At 60.4% G+C, this 18,279-nt stretch overlaps 1 protein-coding gene across 1 annotated transcript; it reads right to left on the bottom strand.

Annotated features, from left to right (window-relative positions):
* Positions 1–8,682: 8,682 nt before the first annotated feature.
* CHMP6 (charged multivesicular body protein 6) lies at positions 8,683–15,580 on the bottom strand. Its single transcript, XM_078438029.2, has 8 exons — positions 15,449–15,580; positions 13,183–13,292; positions 12,978–13,065; positions 12,803–12,889; positions 11,976–12,041; positions 11,673–11,753; positions 10,196–10,250; positions 8,683–9,668 (listed from the first exon to the last, which is right to left on the bottom strand). Exons 1-8 carry the CDS (start codon positions 15,509–15,511, stop codon positions 9,613–9,615), a joined length of 606 nt encoding a protein of 201 aa, XP_078294155.1. The 5' UTR covers positions 15,512–15,580; the 3' UTR covers positions 8,683–9,612.
* Between the last annotated feature and the right edge of the window lie 2,699 nt (positions 15,581–18,279).

The following is an 18,279-nucleotide window of genomic DNA, read 5'->3' as shown; positions in this document are numbered from 1 at the left end:
CAGAGGCACGTCGCTGGGACGCGGAGCTGGTAGCGTGCAGGCGGCCCGGACGGGAGCGTCAGCCTCAGGGCGGCCCCGCGGTGTTCTCTGGACAGGCACCCGCGTGTCGGCTGAGGTAGGCGCAGAGGGCTGAGGGTGCAGGCGCGGGGCAGCCTGTGTTGAGCTCTGGCCGCGGGAGCTGGGCCCCTGGGCTGCCGGCGGGGCGTCGGGGCCGGGACTCCACATCGAGGAGCCTTCGCTGCCACCTGGTGGTCAGTCCAGAAAGTGATGCTGACGCTGGGCCGGGCCCGGCAGGGTGTGGCCGGGTGGGTGGGGCGGGCGGGGCCGGGTAGGACCGTGCGGGGCGGGGCCGGGTGGGGCGGGGCCGAGTGGATGGGGCGGGGCCGGGTGGGGCGGGGTCGTGTGGGTGGGGCGCGGCCGGGTGGGTGGGGCGCGGCCGGGCGGGGCGGGGCCAGACCGTGCAGAGGGTCCTCGAGGACAGCCGGGGCGGGGGGCGGGTACCGGCTGCAGGGCGTGGACAGGATGGGGTCAGGGACGGGGCGGTCGCCGCAGGCTCAGGCGGTGGCCGCAGGGCTCCGGTCTGAGGCCCGGCCAAGCCACAGACCTCCCTGGAGAGCCCCCCGCCCCGTGGCCCAGCGAGGAAGGAGAGGTCACGCGTTTGAGAGAGGCCGCTCAGTGTGGCGCAGACGCTGCCTGGAGCCTGCGGAGGGGACGCGTGGCGGGTGGTGCGGTCTCCCCTGGCAAGTTAGGCTGTGCCACGAAAATTGCTCGCTGTAACCTGTGCTGTCCAAGAGCCCTGTGACATCTCGTTTCAAGATTGAGGTAGAAGTCACATGACAAAATAAATTCGCAGTCCACGTTAGAGGCACGTAGGGCATTCACAGTGCTGTGCAAACCACCACCTCGATCCAGTTCCGAGCATCTCGTCAGCCCAATGGGAGCCCCATCCCCACCCGCGCTCCGTCCCTGCTCCTCTGGCCAGCGTCCGGCACCTGCGTCTGTGTTTGCCTGTCCTGGACACCTCCTATCCCTGGAATCCCGTGGCGTGCTTGTGGCTTATGGCTCGGAGGTCCATCCGTGTCGCGGCAGGTGTCCGCTCTCACCCCTTTCCACAAACGGCTGAGCCCTCTTCCACCGCGTTTTGCTTCTCCGTGGGCCAGGGGTGGGTGCGTCGTTGATGGTTTCCGCCTTCGGGGGGCTGTGAACATGCATGCGTGTGCAGGTTTTCAGTTCCGTGGTGTGTGAATCTAGGGCCGGAACTGCTGGTGATTTTTTTGTTTAGCTTTTCGAGGAACCACCGGGCTGTTTTTCCCAGTGACTCGCGATCTCGCATCCCCACCCCGCGATGCGCGAGAGCCCCAATGATCTCTCTGCGTCCTTGTCCTCGGCAACTCTCCTTATTTGTTCTTTGATGCTGGCCCCCGTGGTGGACGTGAAGTGGCGTCCCGCTGTGGCTTTGATTTGCATTTGCCTGATGCCTCATGACATTGAGCATCTTTTCATGTGTCTAGCACCTTTCTTAAAGGAACCAGACTTCTCCAGAGTTCCGTGGCTTCAGTGGCTTCACTTCAGAACCCCGTCAGGGAGGCAACCATCGGAGGCCAGCCAGCTCCTCTCAGAGGCTTTTGACCAAATCTCGGTTCCCCCACCTCACTAGGGGACTTCCTGGGCCCGGTCAGGTTCACTTCCAGCCCAGGCTGGGTCCCAGAAGCAGCAGGGACCACGGGCCCCTCTATGAGCTGAGCACTTCCTGTGTGCCATCAAGATGAAGCCCCTCGGCCTGATGAGGGTGGTGTGTGTGAGCTGAGGGTCCCGGGCCGTCCTGGTACCTGAGATGTTTGTGAGGCCCTGCGGACCTTCTGCCCAGCACTCTGAGTGCGGAAATAGGGCAGCTGCTCTCAGACATGCAGAGTGAATGAAGTCCTGACCTGTTGCCTGCAGACGCCTTGGGTGGGAGCCCAGACCATCTGCGGCCCTGGCAGGACCGTGCTGCCAGGTGGTGGCCGGGAGCCAGGGAGCCGGGCTCGAGCAACGCACCCGAGGCATCTGACCACCAGCCCACAGGACAGGTGGGGTGGGACCAGCCTTCAGCCCTGTCACACTGAGGCCCGCACCCCGGAGTGGCTTTCCCCGGGGCCACGAGACCTTCCCCACCAGGGCACTGGGCCGCTGCACCTGTCAGTCCTGGCGGTCAAGAGCCTCAGACTTGGGGAGAAATGGGCCTTGTCCAAAGGTCAGGTGGGTGACGGGGTCCCCGGGAGACCCGGAGAGAGAACGCTGGCAGTGGCCACCCGGTCCATCAAACAGTGGCCCAGTGCTGGGAATGCGCCCCTGACCCAGGGTCACCGCTGAGCTGTGCCGCGGCCCTCCCTGCCTCCCAGACTGCTCCCGTCCGAGGCTCAGCCTCCCCGTCCTCTGGCACGCCATCTGGCCCGGCTCCCCACGGTGACGGCCCCGACCCGGGAAGGGGACCTGACGCCCGTGGTGCCAGCTGCCGACGCCTGGACCCCTCTCCCGTCCGCTCTCTGGGCACCACACACGGCCCAAAAGATCACACTTGGGGACGTGTGTGTGCACTTGTTGTTAAACTGTGGAAACCATCAGAAGCCCTCTTCTTCCTCAGTGCGGCCAGCCCTTCGAAGTCTGTGTGTCAGAGGGGGGGGCCCGCCTGAAGGTTCCTCACCCGCCCCCATAAAGAGCTGCCAGTACCGAAAGGCCTGTGCATCGGCTTAATTTCGCAAAGCAGGAACAGGCAAGGTCTCCAGATGGTGCCCGGAGAGGCCCCCTCTGACAGGATGAGAGCGGGATTTTGTCGTTTGTCCCGTTCTCAGCGCGGGAGTGGTCTACCACATCCCCCTGGGCAGTGGAAGTCTCTTTCCCACGTTTAGAGTTTCAATTTCGGCCGCCAGGTGTTCATTGCTCGAGAATGGAAATAGACACGTCGCCACAACTGGAAAGTTTCCTTTCTTCCTTCCTAGCACATGTGCATTTTATTTCTCTCTTGATTATACTGATGAGGACCCTCAACGTGATGTTGAACAGAAGTGGTCAGAGAAGTCCCCTTGCCTGGCTCCTGATCTTATGGGGGAATAGCATTCAGCCCTTTGCCATTAAGCCTGCTGTTAGCTACAGGATGTCGCAGATGCCTGTCGCAGAGAGAGAGGGAGACACAGAATCCGAAGCAGGCTCCAGGCTCCGAGCTGTCGGCACAGAGCCCGACGCGGGGCTCGAACTCACGAGCCGTGAGATTGTGACCTGAGCCGAAGTTGGACGCTCAACCGACTGAGCCACCCAGGCGCCCCTAATGTTTATTTTTGAGAGAGAAAGAGAGACAGAGCATGAACGGGAGAGGGGCAGAGAGAGAGGGAGACACAGGATCCGAAGCAGCCTCCAGGCTCTGAGCTGTCAGCACAGAGCCCCACTCAGGGCTCAAATTCACGAGCCGCCAGACCATGACCTGAGCCGAAGTCGGACGCTTAACCGACTGAGCCACCCAGGCGCCCCTGCAGATGCCTTTTATAAAGAAATGCCCTTTTTTCCTAGTTGGCTGGTTTTTAAAAAAATCATAGGTGTTGAATTTTGTCAAATGCTTTTCCTGCATCTACTGAGATGTCGTCAGATTTTCTTCTTTAGTCTGTTGACTTTGTGAATTACAGTGATTGCTATTTATGTGCTGCACCTACTGTACATTTCCAGGATAAACCACATTGGATCTGTCCCAGAATAAACAGGTTACTCCAGGATAAAGACCCCTTCTTGCACATTCCTGGATTCAGTTTGCTAATATTCTGCTGAGCACATTGGGAAGCCCCCGTCGCCTGCTTTCCCCAAGTCTGTGCAGAATTGCTATGATGGCTTCCTTCCGTATCTGGCAGGACCTAATTTCCTCAGTAGATAGGACTGTGTGGTCCCTCAGTGTGGCCTTGAGTGCACCGGGCAGTGTGCGGCTTTCCAGGGATTGGCCCGTTCCTTCTAGATTGATAAATTTACAGGCACAAAATTGTAATATTTCTTCAATGTCCTTTTAATGTTTCTAGGGTCTAAAGTGATGTTCCCTTTCATTCCTGATGTTGTCACTTGGGTCTCCTTTGTCCTGGTCAGTCTGGCTCAGGGTTTATCAAACTGACTGAGCTTTCATAATAACCGCTTTTTGCTGTCAGTGATGTTTCTTTAATGTTTTTGTTTTCCTTGATGTCTGCTATCATTTCCTTTGTTCTGATTACTTTGGATTTAATTTGCTTTTTTCCTAGTTAATTTAAGTAAAAGTTCAGCTCATTGATTAGAAACCTTTCCTTAAAAGAATTTTTTTTAAATGTTTACTTATTTTTGAGAGAGACAGAGCGTGAGAGGGGGAGGGGCAGAGGGAGGCAGACACAGAATCGGAAACAGGCTCCAGGCTCTGAGCCGTCAGCACAGAGCCTGACGCGGGGCTCGAACTCACGGACCGCGAGATCATGACCTGAGCTGAAGTCGGCCGCTTAACCGACTGAGCCACCCAGGCGCCCCAAAACTTTTCTCTTTTTAAAAAAGATATAAGCGTTTAGTATTGTGAATTTCCCTTAGAGGAAAGCACTACTTTAGCTACAAGCCATAAACGTTAATGTCTTCATTTTCATTCGATTCAAAATACTTTCTCATTCCCCTTGTGAATTCCTCTCTAACCCATTCGTTATTTAATATCTGTGGGTCTTCCCGAGATGTGTCACTGGTTTCCAGTCATTACGTCGTGGTCTGGGAGCATGCAGTGTAGGGTTTCAATTTTTTTTAAGTTTATTTGGGTTTTACTGCCGGGCACAGAGCGTGGCGGTGCCGGCGGGCGTCCGCGTGCACTTGACCAGTGCGCTCTGCTGCCGGGCGGCTCCAGCCAGGCCGGGGTCTAGCCTGGAGGACCGTGTCTCCTCCCAGGATGGGCGCCTACCCTCCCAGGGACTGTCGGTGCTTCAGTTCTGCCAGGCTTTGCTTCTCGTGCGCGGAGGCTGCCGTTCCGTGGGTACTCATTTGGGACCGGTAGGCCTTCTTTGATCACGTAACCTTCCCCCTCCCCCGCCCCGGCTCCTTCTGAAATACACACGGTCGCCCGGCCGGTGACGTAACCGTTCTACCTTCCCTTTGATTGGCGCTTCCCAGGTGCACTTCCCTATCTTTTTCTCACCCGCCTGTATCTGTGAGGTGGGCTTCTCACAGCACAGAGCCAGGCACTTCGTTGTTGTTGCTCTTAATTCCAGTTTGTCAGTCTGTCTGCAGTTGGTGTGTTTGGACTGGTGATGTGTAATGGAGTTAAGAACTGAATTTAGATTCCCGCTTTATTGTTGTGTTGGCCCCTAGGTCCTCCCCTCTCCTGCCTCCTGTCGGATTATTTGAAAACCTGAGTATCCCACTTTACCTCCTGACTCTTGGGCTGGATCTCTGCACTTTGGCTGCACTGGAGATTGCCACATACACGCCACCCCTCCCACAGCCGATTTGGGCTGCACTGTGGAGGCCTCACCCCCACCCTCGTGGCACGGTGGTCCTGCATTCACGGGGGCTGAAAAATCCCACCTGCGTTGTAAGTTTTGCTTTCAACGGTCACATGTATCTTCAAAAACATAAAAGGGAAAATTATCTTTTATATTAGCTATCGACTATTTCTGTTGTTTTTCCTCCATCCCTGAAGACACACGTCTCCAGCTGGCATCCCTGCCTGGCAGCCTGGACACCGTCTCCAGGATTTCCTTTAGGTCAGGTCTGCACGACCGGCTCTTACTTTCCCTTCGCCTAAGAGTGTCTTTATTTTCCCTTCCCTCTCACAGCATGAACTCTAGGCCGACTGTTCTTGTTTTCTGGCACTTTCAAGATCCCGTTTCCCCACCTTCCGGCCTCCGTGGTTTCTGATCAGAAGCCCGTGGTCATTCAGATTGTCACGCCTCCATTCAGGCTTCATAACTACCCATCGACTTCCAGATTTCTTTCTTTGCCTTTAACAGTTTAATTATGACCTGTCCAGACATGGGTTTCTTTGGATTTTCCCTGTTTGGGGGTCGCTGCATTTCCTGAATCTGTACATTAGTCTTTCCCTAAACGTGAGAAATTTTCAGCCAGTCTTTCTTCAAAACATTGTTTTCCCTGCCCTGTTTCTTCTCTCTCTCTTGGGGTCTAACACAATGTTGGACTTTCTGATCTTGTCACACATGTCCCCGAGGGGCAGGCTTGCCCCCAAACTTCCGTCTCTTCTCCAGACTGGATGGTTTCTGTTGGCCCATCTTCTGGCCCCATCTTCCCTCGGAGGCCTCCTATCTGCTCTAGAGGCTGTTGAGTAATTGTTTAGATTTCCCAGTTCTGAAATTTGCATTTTGTTCTTTTGTATACTCCCTGCTCCTCAGCTGAGATCTTTCCATCTGTTTCCAGCGTGTTCAACTTTACCTTCTGTGACATAGTTATGATAATTGCTTTCACGCGTTCTTCTGATAATTCCACCACCTGGATTTCAGAGCTGGCATCTGTTGATTGTCCTTCCCTTGGAAAGTGCTCACGTTCCCATAATTCTTTGTACATAGAGGGACTTGGGGTTGTAAACTCGGCACCTTGGCTGCCATGTTGTGTAGACTCCGGGTCAGTCCTCTGGGGAATGTGGAGCTTTGTTTTAGCAGCCCGTTAACCTGGCTGGTTCAGACCACGGGTCCTGCCGGCCTCCGGCGGCCAGTGCTCCCAGGGTTCTTGTGCGTGCAAACATGGACGGGGCGGCAAGGTCTCCCTCCCGAGTTTGGGGCGCAGCTGATGAGCGACGACGGAGAGGAGCTGGCACCACCAGAAGCCCGTGTTGTCACGATGCCTGACCCTCTGCCCAATGTCCCCAAACTCTCCCTGTGGGATGGGCAGGGTTGCAGGAAGACCCTACGGGTGGCCATAGGTGGGGATGAGGCGAATGCCTCCCCAGGGCAGGGCACACAGCCGGGCCAGGGTGCCCTCACCCATCCCAGGCACCCCCCCATCCCACTGGGTGGATGCCCCCACCCCAGCCCCCACCCCAGCCCCCCATTCTCCGCTTTTATCTTCTTCCCCTGCTGCCTGTACTGGGGACAAACGCGCATCCAATTGAAGTGGTCCCAGTGGCTGGTCCTTTCCTCCCTGCCCACCCATTCTTATCCCAGGCACATGCCAGCTGCCCAGGCAGTCTTCTCTGGCTAGATGGCACCCTGTCCTGTTCCCCATAAGCCTCTCCCACCTGTTTTCCCAGCGCCCGCTGATCTTGGGTAGGAAACCAGCTCGGCCACGAGGGCTGGAACTCAACATTGTCTGTAACATTCGTGGGTCCTATGTCCTTAGATTAGAACGGAGTTGGGTCAGGCTCACGGGGCCGGTGTTTTAGGACAGGGCAGGATCAATGTGGGTTTCATCCTATCAAGGGGGGCCACCCTCGACCCTTATATGCACACACACACGGGGCTGGCAACCTCCGAGGGCAGAGCCCAGGAGGCAGCTCAAGGTCATGTGGGGTTTGGGGGCAAAACCTCCCTTGGTGAACAAGATAAACGTGTAAAAAGAAAGAGGGTGATTGAGTGGTAGGCAGGATCGAACTTCTCAGACAGTGAGAGAGGACAAGGTCCCTCCTCTCCGATTTCTAGGTTGTTGTTTCAGGAGAGGAAGGTGCCCCTTGCCCGTGCTGCTGTGGGACGGTGGCTGTGTCCCATCCCAGGGGGCGGGGGGTGCCCGGGCAGTGGGGCGAGCAGACCTGGGCAGGCTGTCCAGGCGTTCGCCAGGAGGGCAGTCAGAGCCCTGACGTCCCACTGGGCAGCCCCAGTGGTGAGACCATCAGGGAGGCCAGTCCGTGCACTGGAAAGGTCAGGCTTCACAGACGAGCCCGAGCTCTGGGGTCCTGGAGAGCAGAGGGAAAGGAAAGGGGTCCACCCCGCTGGTGGGAGTCTGTGTCTCCCCCCAACCAGGCCATCCGTTCCCTCCACGCCCTCAGACTGGCAGCTGCAGTGGGACAGGATCGCCGGATGGAAAGGCAGCCTGCTCCTCCTTGTCTATCAGAACTGCCCCCAGGACCTTTGTGCAGTCTTGGGGACAGGTGGCGTGTCACCAAAAACAAATGGGTGGGGCCCTGCAGCCAGACTGGGAATGGCAATGCCAGTTTCCTGCCAAATCCCCCCAATTGGCAGAGAGCCCCCTCCTGGCTGAGGCGTGCATTACACCTGAAACTCCTGCCAACCCCCTGGCAACTTGCCTGCATCCCATCACTGAGCCCTCTGTGAAGGGCAGGGAAGCCCCTTACGTGGGACACCCCCATCTATTCCTTGCCCTTGCCTGCTGGCTCCCTGGGGCCTGTGGCTTCCCACCTGGGTACCGGGACTCTAAACCAGCCCCCTCCTGGAGCTGCCCAACTGACCGCCCTCCCTCACTTTGAGGGGCCTGAGCTTGGCCCTGGGGAACGAGGCCGCCAGTGTCCCTTCTACAGGCAGCTGCCCGGAGGTGGTGGCCGGAGCACAGGGCACCCCCAGCGCTGGAGCCCCGGCCTGCCTTCTGCCCACAGCCTGGCACAGTGAAGGCCTCCACCTGTCCCTGTGTCCCCAGCCCCCAGGCAGGTGCTCTCGAGTGAATCCCCGTGAGGGTCAGGGGGCCGTGTTCCAGGGACCCTAGAGGAGAGGAGCCACACTTTAACCCACCCAGGTACCCCCACAGACCCCACTCCATGAGGCCAGAGACCATGCAGGCATCAATTTTAATACGGGGCTGACCCGTTTGGGGCTCCCTCCTTGTTGGGAGTGAAACGTTGTCAGGATTGTCCGATACCAAAACGAACCGTTAACTAGGGAAGCCGTTTCCAGCCTCCAAGCGCGTGCCTGGCGGCTGACGGCTCAGGGGTGGCGGGTCGCAGAGTCCTGGGTCTCTGGCAGGTTCCGGAGCCCAAGCTGCGCGGAGTCCCAGACAATGGGGGCCACACCCACCAGAGCAGGCCCGTCAGCACCTCCGGGAACCCCAGCAAGGCCTCTGGCTCTCCGGGAACATCCCTTTGCAGCGGGCCGAGCCTCTGCACACAGGCCCCCAGGTGAAGAAGCTCGGTCGGGGCTCCTGCAGCCGTCAGTCCAGCAGGGATGCGCCCCTTCCGGTCCAACGCCCCCAAACGCCGACACAGAAGAGGGGAGCTTTCCGCCCCCGAACCGACACGGAAACTGGGCAGCTCAGGAAGCTGCCCGCCAGCTGGCAGGAGCAGCAGGAAGTGAAAAAGGGAAGGGAAAGAAGCTAGGTTTGACGCGCCTTCCAGAGAGGGAGCTGGGGAGAAGGTGGCCGGTGGAGCCTCGAGGGGCCGGGGACGGGAGTGTGGCCAGCACCAGGAGTGACGGGCCTGCCTGTGGCCGCGTGGGAGCCACAGCCTCAGAAGCTGTTTGGCCGGAGGGTGCGAATGTTGCCACTGAATCCAGAAAGGAGAGCAAGCCTGCGGCGCCAGGGAAACGCTCTGCGGAGTCAGCCTGGCGTCTAAGCCCTGTGTGCGCCACACTCTGCTTCGTCAGCACCCGACAGGCCCGGCCTGGCGCCGGCCTCCTGGGAGCCCGTCAGGTCGGGCCGCGCACCAAACTCTGTGGGCCCCAGTCTCTGGGGAGTCCCCGCCAGTCCCAGGCCAAGGAGGCCACGTTATGAGGCTGCAACCATGTCCGCCTGCTGGGGCCTGGCCTTGGTGGGGGCTTTTTCTGTAGAGGAAAGAAAGAGGTGTTTGTCGGGTGCAGAAGACCCCATGGGCAGAAACTCCCAGAGGAGAAGGAAGGCGGCAAGGAGCCAGGTCCCAGGGCTGTGTGCGGGGCTGAGGGTGGGGACCTCGACCGCAGCAGCCCGTCGCAAGCACTCAGGAGCCCTGCGAGGGGGAGGGACGGGGAGGGGCAGAAAGAAACGCGGAGGGCCCACCAGCCACCGGGGCCCCGGCGGGGCACAGGGCCACAGGGCTGTGCTACGTAGAGGATGGCTGGTTCTGGGGTGGACCCGGCCTTTCCCCAGCTCTGCCTGCGGGACACGCCTCTCTGAAAGGGTTCGGCTCTTTCGAGGCTTCCCCCCTCCCCGCCAGAAACCGGGCCCGACCCCCAAGCAGGCCTGTGCCCCTCACCCACCCAGCTGGGGAGGCAGGAACCAACTGCCACCGAGCGGAAGGGCGGGACCCTGCGGCCGGGGCATTTCGCTTCGTTCTAGAACACAGGTCCTCCACAGGACAGAACAAGAAGCGTACCTGGTTTCTTCTCGGGGAGAGGCTCTGAAGGAACCTCGGGGAGGTCTAGCTGCTCCTGCAAGAAGCAGAGGGAGAGGCGGTGAGACCATCTAAACAAGAGCCCCGCTGTGCAAAGTTCCAGAGCGCCTCCTCCTCGGTCTCCGGCATCTGAGACTTGACTCACTTGGGGCTTCCCTAGAGATCCCGGGTCACACTCTGGCCATGCAGGGCCGGCCCAGAGGCGCTGGGCTGCCTCTCGGACAACACATGGCAGTTCACCTCCCAGCTGGCTTCCCTGGCTGCTTAGGGGGCACCTGGCTCCTCGAGAGGAAGGACGTCAGGAGGCAGGTGCACGTGGGACACCAGAGGGCAGAGAGCAGAGACGCTAACTCGTTCCACAGGTGCAGGGAGTGGCAGGCTGGTGGGCACAGGCTAGGGGCGTCCCGAAGCCATGGCCCAGAGACGGAGGCGTCCCCATCGGGGAGCAGACACACACCACGGGGCCTGCGCGTGGCAAGGCCGCCTGGTAGAGGGAGGCGGGCCCGGGGCTCCGCTGGGAGGGACCTGGCCACGGCGGGTGAGAGGTGCCACACGGGCACTGCCTGCTCGGCCGCCTGCAACACTCTCGGGGGGACAACCCGGGGAATGTTCTCTCCAGGCCGGGCTCTCCCTGCTGTCACCGGGCAGATAAGAACCACCTCAGTTTAACACAAATTCGACTTATTTTAGGAGGGAACACCACTTGCAAAGCCAGGATTGTGTGCTCCTGTAAAGCCCAATAAAGGTGCCCGTCCAAGGCCAACGATCACACGGGGCAGAGGTCTTCTGCGAGTCCTGTCACCAGAGAGATCGTGCTCGGTCCTGGGGGTCCTGTCACCTGAGTGACTGCGCTTGGTCCCGGGACTCCTCTCACCTGGGTGATCATGCTCAGTCCTGGGGTGTCCTATCACCTGGGAGATCGCGCTCAGCGCGGGGGGTCCTCTCACCTGGGTGATCATGCTCAGTCCTGGGGTGTCCTATCACCTGGGAGATCGCGCTCAGCGCGGGGGGTCCTCTCACCTGGGTGATCATGCTCAGTCCTGGGGTGTCCTATCACCTGGGAGATCGCGCTCAGCGCGGGGGGTCCTCTCACCTGGGTGATCATGCTCAGTCCTGGGGTGTCCTATCACCTGGGAGATCGCGCTCAGCGCGGGGGGTCCTCTCACCTGGGTGATCATGCTCAGTCCTGGGGTGTCCTATCACCTGGGAGATCGCGCTCAGCGCGGGGGGTCCTCTCACCTGGGTGATCATGCTCAGTCCTGGGGTGTCCTATCACCTGGGAGATCGCGCTCAGCGCGGGGGGTCCTCTCACCTGGGTGATCATGCTCAGTCCTGGGGTGTCCTCTCACCTGGGAGATCGCGCTCAGCGCGGGGGGGTCCTCTCACCTGGGTGATTATGCTCAGTCCTGGGGTGTCCTATCACCTGGGAGATCGTGCTCAGCGCGGGGGGTGCTCTCACCTGAGTGATTGCATTCAGCTCCTCCAGGATGGTCTCTTCATCCTCCTGAGTGAAGCTTCCCGACAGCAGCTCATCTATTTGCTGTGAAGGGAGGAGGGGAGGTGAGGACCGTGGCCGGGCTGGGGCAGAGGGTGCAGCGGCCCCTCGTGGAGGAAGGAGACAGCCCGTCGCTCCAGGCCCCCCTCACTTGAGAGGAGGTGAGCACCCGAGGCGCAGAAGTCGTGGCTCCGGGGGGCGGCTGGGGGTTCGTGCAGGTGGCGGGTGCGGGGGGAAGGCGGTCCCCGCTGGCCCAGCAACACCTACCCGCTGGTACTCCACGGCCTCCTGGGTCTCCTCCAGTATCCGCTCGACTTCTTCTAAGGACATCACCTAGTCGGTCGGGACTCTGGTCAGCGAGGCGTGTAACGGCCCCTCGCGTTACGGCCCCCTGGAGCGGCAGGGCACGAGCCCGGCCGAGCCGACGCCACGTGGCTCTGGTCGTTTCTGCTGTAGGCCGGGCCCGCCCACGGGGGCTCCGGGGCCGATGGACCTGTCTTTTCAGAAGCCCCGCCGCACCGCCCAGATTCCCGCTGGCCCGTTGCCCCGGACCCTCGGGCTCCCCAACCAGCCCGCGCAGGTCCAGGTGAAAACAAGTAAAACCTGACTCATTCCTTCTGGGTTCGAAGCAGCACCTTGACTTGCGGGACAGGGGCACACCGCGGACCGCCGGGCAGCCGGGCAGCCGCGGAGCCATCCGCCGGTCACCTCTCCGGTGGCCCAGGGTCTCTCCGGGCCGCACCTCTTCTTTGGCCACCCACCCCTGGGCCGCTTCCTGTGGTGAGGCCGTGTTAACCTCCTCCGGGAAGCCCTCCAGTTAGTTCACACACCCCTCACGCACCCTCACCGGACCCTCACCTGAGCACGTGGACCCGCTCTGTCGTCAGCGCCCGTCACCCCGTTCTCGGGTCAGCACCCCGAGCTGGTCTTGCCACCGACACGGGCACCCTCTCCCGAGAGCCACTGGCTTGCCCACGCTCCCAGCCAGCACAAACGCCTCTTCGCCAGTGGCCCGGGCACAGGCGCAGCCTCAGGAACGAGCCCCGCCTCCCTCGTCCCGCCGTCCTCTCTGCCCCAGGCCGCCAAGGACCCACCTGGTGCATCTTCTTCAGACACTCATTTCCAATCTGCAGCCCCTCGACCACCTTCATCTCAATCTGGGCGAACTCAATGTTCTGGACCTGGGGCGGAAGCCGAACGGACCGGGCGGTCGGGGGGCCTGCCTTCCCCACCCCTTCCCCCCACCTCCCTCCCACCCGCCCGGCCTACCATTGTTTCCAGGCTGGTGATTTGGTTCTCTGTCTTGTCCAGAAGCTGCTCTTGGTACCGCTTCTTCTTGAGCAGCAGCTTGGCGCGTCTGCAGAGGGCACCCGGGCAGTGACCCGGCTGCCCCCCTGGCCTCGCCCACCCCCTGCTCTAGGCCAACAGGGGGCTGACGCCCCCTCTCGCACGGCCTGCCCCGGGCCCCACTCACTCCTTCCTCCCGTCCCGCAGGAGCTGCCTGGCGATCTCCCGCTCCCTCTCCAGCTGTTGGGTGATCCTCTTCTGGTACTGCTTCAGCTTATCCCGCTGCTGCTTCAGTTGCTGCGGAAGAGCAGGCCTGGGTCCACACGGTGCCCGTGTGGCTAGGCCGGCCTGGAAGCCGCTCCCCCCCCCCCCCCCACCGAAACACAGTTCTCTGTGGGGACAAGCCTGCCCCCTCGGGCACTTCTGGAGACACTTGCGGCTGTCGGAACTGGGGGGTGCTGCTGCTGGCGTCAGTGGGTAGAGGCCGGGGACACCGCTTACATCCTGCCGTGCCCAGGGTGGCCCCGGCACAGACAGTGAACCGCCCCCCCCCCCCCCCCGACGTGTCCGCAGCGCCAAGGTGGAGTGTCCGCTCTCAAAGTGACATCACTCAAAGTGATGGCAGCAGCCATCACTGTGCGTGCCCTGGGGCAGGTCGGAGAGTGTCACCAGTGCCTCAGAGGTTCAGAGACGACACAGAAGTGCACCCGAGAGCCACCGTCCCACCCAGCCACAGTGAGGCTTGGGGGCCTCCCCTCCCGGCCTCGGACGCGTCCTTAACGTGTTCAGCTGCCCTGCTCGTCACTTATCACCGTGTCCGAGTGGACACACAGACGGCGTGTTTGGGTGAAGTGTTTGCTTGACCTTGCCAAGCACCCGGGACCCCCACGTACTGTCCCGGAGAGGAAGCACGGCCGTTTACGCGTCAGGTAATTCTGCCTTTTCTCAGGCCTTTCCCATTTCTTCCAAATTTCACCTGAAATGATGACGCTGTGGCGAGCGCCTGCAGGACAGGGCGTTTCTCATACGTGCGATTCTATCTTTAGGATCGCTGTGACTGAACTTTAGGATTGCTGTGACTGAACTACGGCAAGGGACAGGCACACCTTTAAGACTCAGTATAGTGAGACATCATCCCCTAGTGTAGACGTGTCTGCAGGGACCTCTCACGGCCCCTCCACAGCACGTTCTCTCTAGCGCCTGCCCGGTGCACCGGGTGGCCTGTGGGGCAGGCTGGGTGATGGCTGCACGCCTTCTCCTGGCTGCAGTGCAAGGCACCCACTATCCTGCTCCCACGGCTCAGACACACCGGGGCCAGCCTGCGTGCCCAGCCTTCTCAGCCCTGGCCGCTGTTCCTCCCCAGGAGCTGAGCCCCCGCCCCGCCCCTGCCCTTCGGGCCATTATCCAAGCTGGTTGAGTACAAAGTGTGGAAGACAGCTAAACGCAGCAGGTGTGGCCAGGCTGCCCCCTTTGTAAACTTCCTAAGGGGTATCCGTGGAGGGTCACAGGACGGACAGCACACTGGGGCATGGAGTTTCTCAGCTCAGCTTTTCATCCTGGGAACACACCAGGCAGTAATTTGTTTTACTGTGTGCAAACCGCGTTGTTACAGTGTGGACCCACCAAACAATCCCTGGCAAGTAGAAAAGCCTGGAAGAGAAACCCAAAGGCGACTCCTTGAAGAGAATCACCTTGGGGGCTTCAGCTCTCCGCCAGGGCCTGACCCCTGCCTCCCTAGTGCCTGTGCCCCTCTTCCCATTCAGCACCCAACGCCGCTCACATTTTCTCTAGTGGCAAACGTGCCTGTTTCCTCTCCACGTGGGGAACTTCAGTTAAGAACCGTTTATAACACGGTTTCTGAAGCCAAGGGGTGGGGGGAATCTGTCATTTGAATTTGTTTCTCTCTTAGCACAAATTAATGCATTTTCGCTGCAGAAATTTTTGCAAAGCAAGCAAAGGTAAACTCTGCTCAAATTTTGCACCACCTCCTTCCTGGTACGTTTTTTTCTTGCAAAACTGGAATCCTCTGGACGTGCCTTTCCCCTTAACGTATCCTACAATTCTTTCCACGCAAACGAGCTTTCTCCCGGAGCTCCCCGGAAACAGCGGCGTCGGGCGGTGGCAGACGAGCCCATCACCCTCGCTCGGCGCCCCGGCGCCGGCCACACGGCGGGGCGGCCCGGAACGTGGGACTCGGGACCTGCCACCTGCGAGCGCGCGCTCGCCGGGACACCAGGTGTGACCACGACTCAGCGCGACACTCGGCGCCGCCCCCCGAAACCGCGGCCCCGTCTAGTCCCCGCGCCGGTCGCCGGCAGCCTGCGGTCCGGCGCTGCGACGCGGCTGCGAGAAGCCCGCCCGGCGTGGGGGGGGGGGGGGGGTGGGGGCAGGCCCTCCCGTGGCCGCAGCCCTGCCTCAGTCTCCCCGCCGTCGCCGGGGGGCCCGGCTCTCACCAGGACGGCCTTGTCTTGCTCTGTGACCCGGCTCTGCTTCTTGCGGCCGAACAGGTTGCCCATGGCGCCCCGGCCCGCGGCCCCGCCCGCCGCCGCCCTCCCGGCCTCCGTACCCCGGCCCCGCCCCCTACGGCGGCCGCGCAGGGCCAGGCGCCGCAGAAGGCGAAACGTGTGCGGGCGAGCCGAAGGCGGGCCCCGGGTTCGAATCCGCCCCCGCACGCCTTGGCGACGATGGCACGGTGACACTGCGGGCAGGGCCTCGGCAGCCCTAAATGATGCATTTCACGTGCGCTTCCAGAATGTCCCCCAGCATTGCAAACGAAGACTGAAAGTTCCAGTCTCGGGTTAGGTGGGATCCTTCCCGGTAACCGGTGGACAGTCTCCCCCCGCCCCCTGGCTGGTGCCGACCACAAAATGCTGCGTTTAGTGATGTTATGTACAACCTGTGGGCTTACAGGTGTCCATGGAGACGCTACCTGGGCAGCACATGTCCACGCGGCCCCGCGACCGGTGGCTCTTGCCCAACACGGCCGTCTCAACTCCTGGTTCTGTGTCCCCCCACCCTGCAGAAGCCTCCGGCCGTTGGGGGTAAACCCCCTGAAGAGGATTTGCAGGGAGCCACTGACCCCTGCATCCCTGGTTCCCACCTGCGTCTTTCCGGCGTTCGGAGGGTACACGGGGCCTCATAGGACAGCACCCAGCCCCGATCAGTCTCCCCGGATGATCCTGATGAGGGAGCATAAGGCACGCTGAGGGCCAGGTCCCAGCTAGCATTACCCCGCCCCCCAAGGTGGGATAAGTGTGATTATTTCCCAGGCACTCCTGGTTGCCCAAGGACAAAGGAAAGACAGAGACAGAAAACAAATGGTTAACCTGTTAAGGGTCTCCATCAGTTTATAAATATCTTAATACAATCACACAAAAAAGGGCAATCTTCTAAAGTCCAGAACTCCCTACTGTGTGAAGTTAATACTTTGCTACAGGGAAAAACCACCTTAGCTTGTCAGTAGCTGGGCCTCCAGTGATCAGTGCGTCTTTGGCATATGAAAGTCTCTTTGGAAGCTTCCCTTTTGACTTCACCTCCCCCAAGTCCATAGTATATAAAAGTCACTCTTCACAACCCCAGCGCAGCTCCTTCTACCCACGGGCCCTGTCCCTGTGTGCCTTACTAAATTCACTTTTTTTTTGCGCCAGAGACGTCTTCAAGGATTCTTTCTTGGCTGTCAGCTCTGAACCCATCACCCCAAAACTTCATCAGTCCTGTACCCGAGTCTGCAATGGGCCAGCCCAGTGGCTCGTGGGCAGTGGGCACCTAGGGTGAGCAATCCCACAGCACGGGCCTCACTTCCTTCTGTGAAATGACTTCCTGGGTCACAAGCAGGTGCTGTGCGGGCACCGTGATGGCCAGCCTCCAAGTGCACACTGGCGCTGCTCTGGCCAAAGCACTATAGGCGGGAAGGCAGATCCGTATCCAGAGGAAGTGTCCATTCCAGTGGGGACAAGTCCCTGCCTCATGATGGAAGGGGTCCTGATTAGCCAACCCGCTGTCAGGTGGCTGGATGGTACCCCCAGGGAGTGGTGCTATTTGGGGGTTCAGTGCTACTGACCGGCTGGACACTCAGAAGTTGTGGCGGGCAAGTGAGCCCCAGCCTCCCTCCCTGCCGCCATGGCCACTTTGTTCATGGGCCCACTGGGCACTGGGGGGCAGCGGAAAGCCCTTCACTGTGGTGAGTCATGTCAGGTTTTGGTCACCTGTTACATGAGGCAGGTGCCAGTCCAGGTGGCTGCCCGTCTATTTCGTTCTGGACACCCTGATTAGCCAGAGACGCCTGTGGTTGGGCACTCTGAGCATCTGTGTGTTCCAGCCGCCTGTTAGAGTAAGTCCCAGCCTTGGCTGGAGAGGGTTGTGGGACCACGCAGCCTGCCTGGGGCAAAGAAAGCTTCCAGAGGCTGAGAGCCAGAGTTGGTCAGCAGGAGAGCCCCCACCAACTGGCCAGGAAACTCACTAGGGGGGTAGAGGGGAGCCCAGAAACTGCCCACCGGAGCCGAGAATCTTGCTGGATATGGGACAGGCTGGAGGAGGTCGGCCAGAAGCAGCTACAGGTCAGGGAGAAACTCACTGAAGAGCCTCCCGCATGCTGCCCCCTGGCAGCCATAGGAAGAGAGAAGCAGCTGGGACAGAAAGGGAGCCCCTTCCTCTGCCTGGCCCAGCGATGTCGCTCCAGCGCTCTGCTGCTGAAGTCCCATCGGGCTAGCGGGCAAAGGTGAAACGCCGGCAGGTGGGCCAAAGAAAGCGAGTCCCCGATAAGCCTTTACATGTGGCTCTAGAGATGCTCCGTGACTGACACGGCCAGTGTCTCTTGGGATGCTCGTGGAACTCGGCCACCAAGTCCGAGGGGCCTGGCCTGCGGGGAGAGGAGCTGCCACTCAGCATCCCTCGCCAGCCACGTGGGTGCGCTGTGGCCTCGGAAAGGCAGGTTTCTGTCCCCGCGGGGCTGGGCCTCGCCAGCTGAGCCTTCTCTGTGGACTCCACCTACACAGGTTTAAGAGCCAGAAAACAGTGGTCGTTCGAGCCGTTGAGTTTTGGGGTGGTTTGTTCCGCAGTGACAGTTAGCGGGTACAACGGAGTGGGCACCTCGGGAAGGCGGGGGACTTGCAGCACGTACTTAGAATCCTTCACGGTGGAGCCCGCTGGCCCCTCTGGGCCTGGCTCAGGCAGGGCACAGGCCAGGGGTATGACTCTCCCTCGGGGACGTCGCGTCAGATCTCTCTTCTCCCGACGTGCATCATCCGCTTAGCGATCGGTGCGAGCTCTCCCAGGCTGTGCATTG

Source organism: Panthera onca, chromosome E1, assembly GCF_046562875.1.
Source record: "Panthera onca isolate mPanOnc1 chromosome E1, mPanOnc1 haplotype 2, whole genome shotgun sequence".
NCBI lineage: Eukaryota > Metazoa > Chordata > Mammalia > Carnivora > Felidae > Panthera > Panthera onca.
The sequence above is the reverse complement of the archived record's forward strand: the minus strand, read 5'-3'. Positions and strand labels throughout refer to the sequence as shown.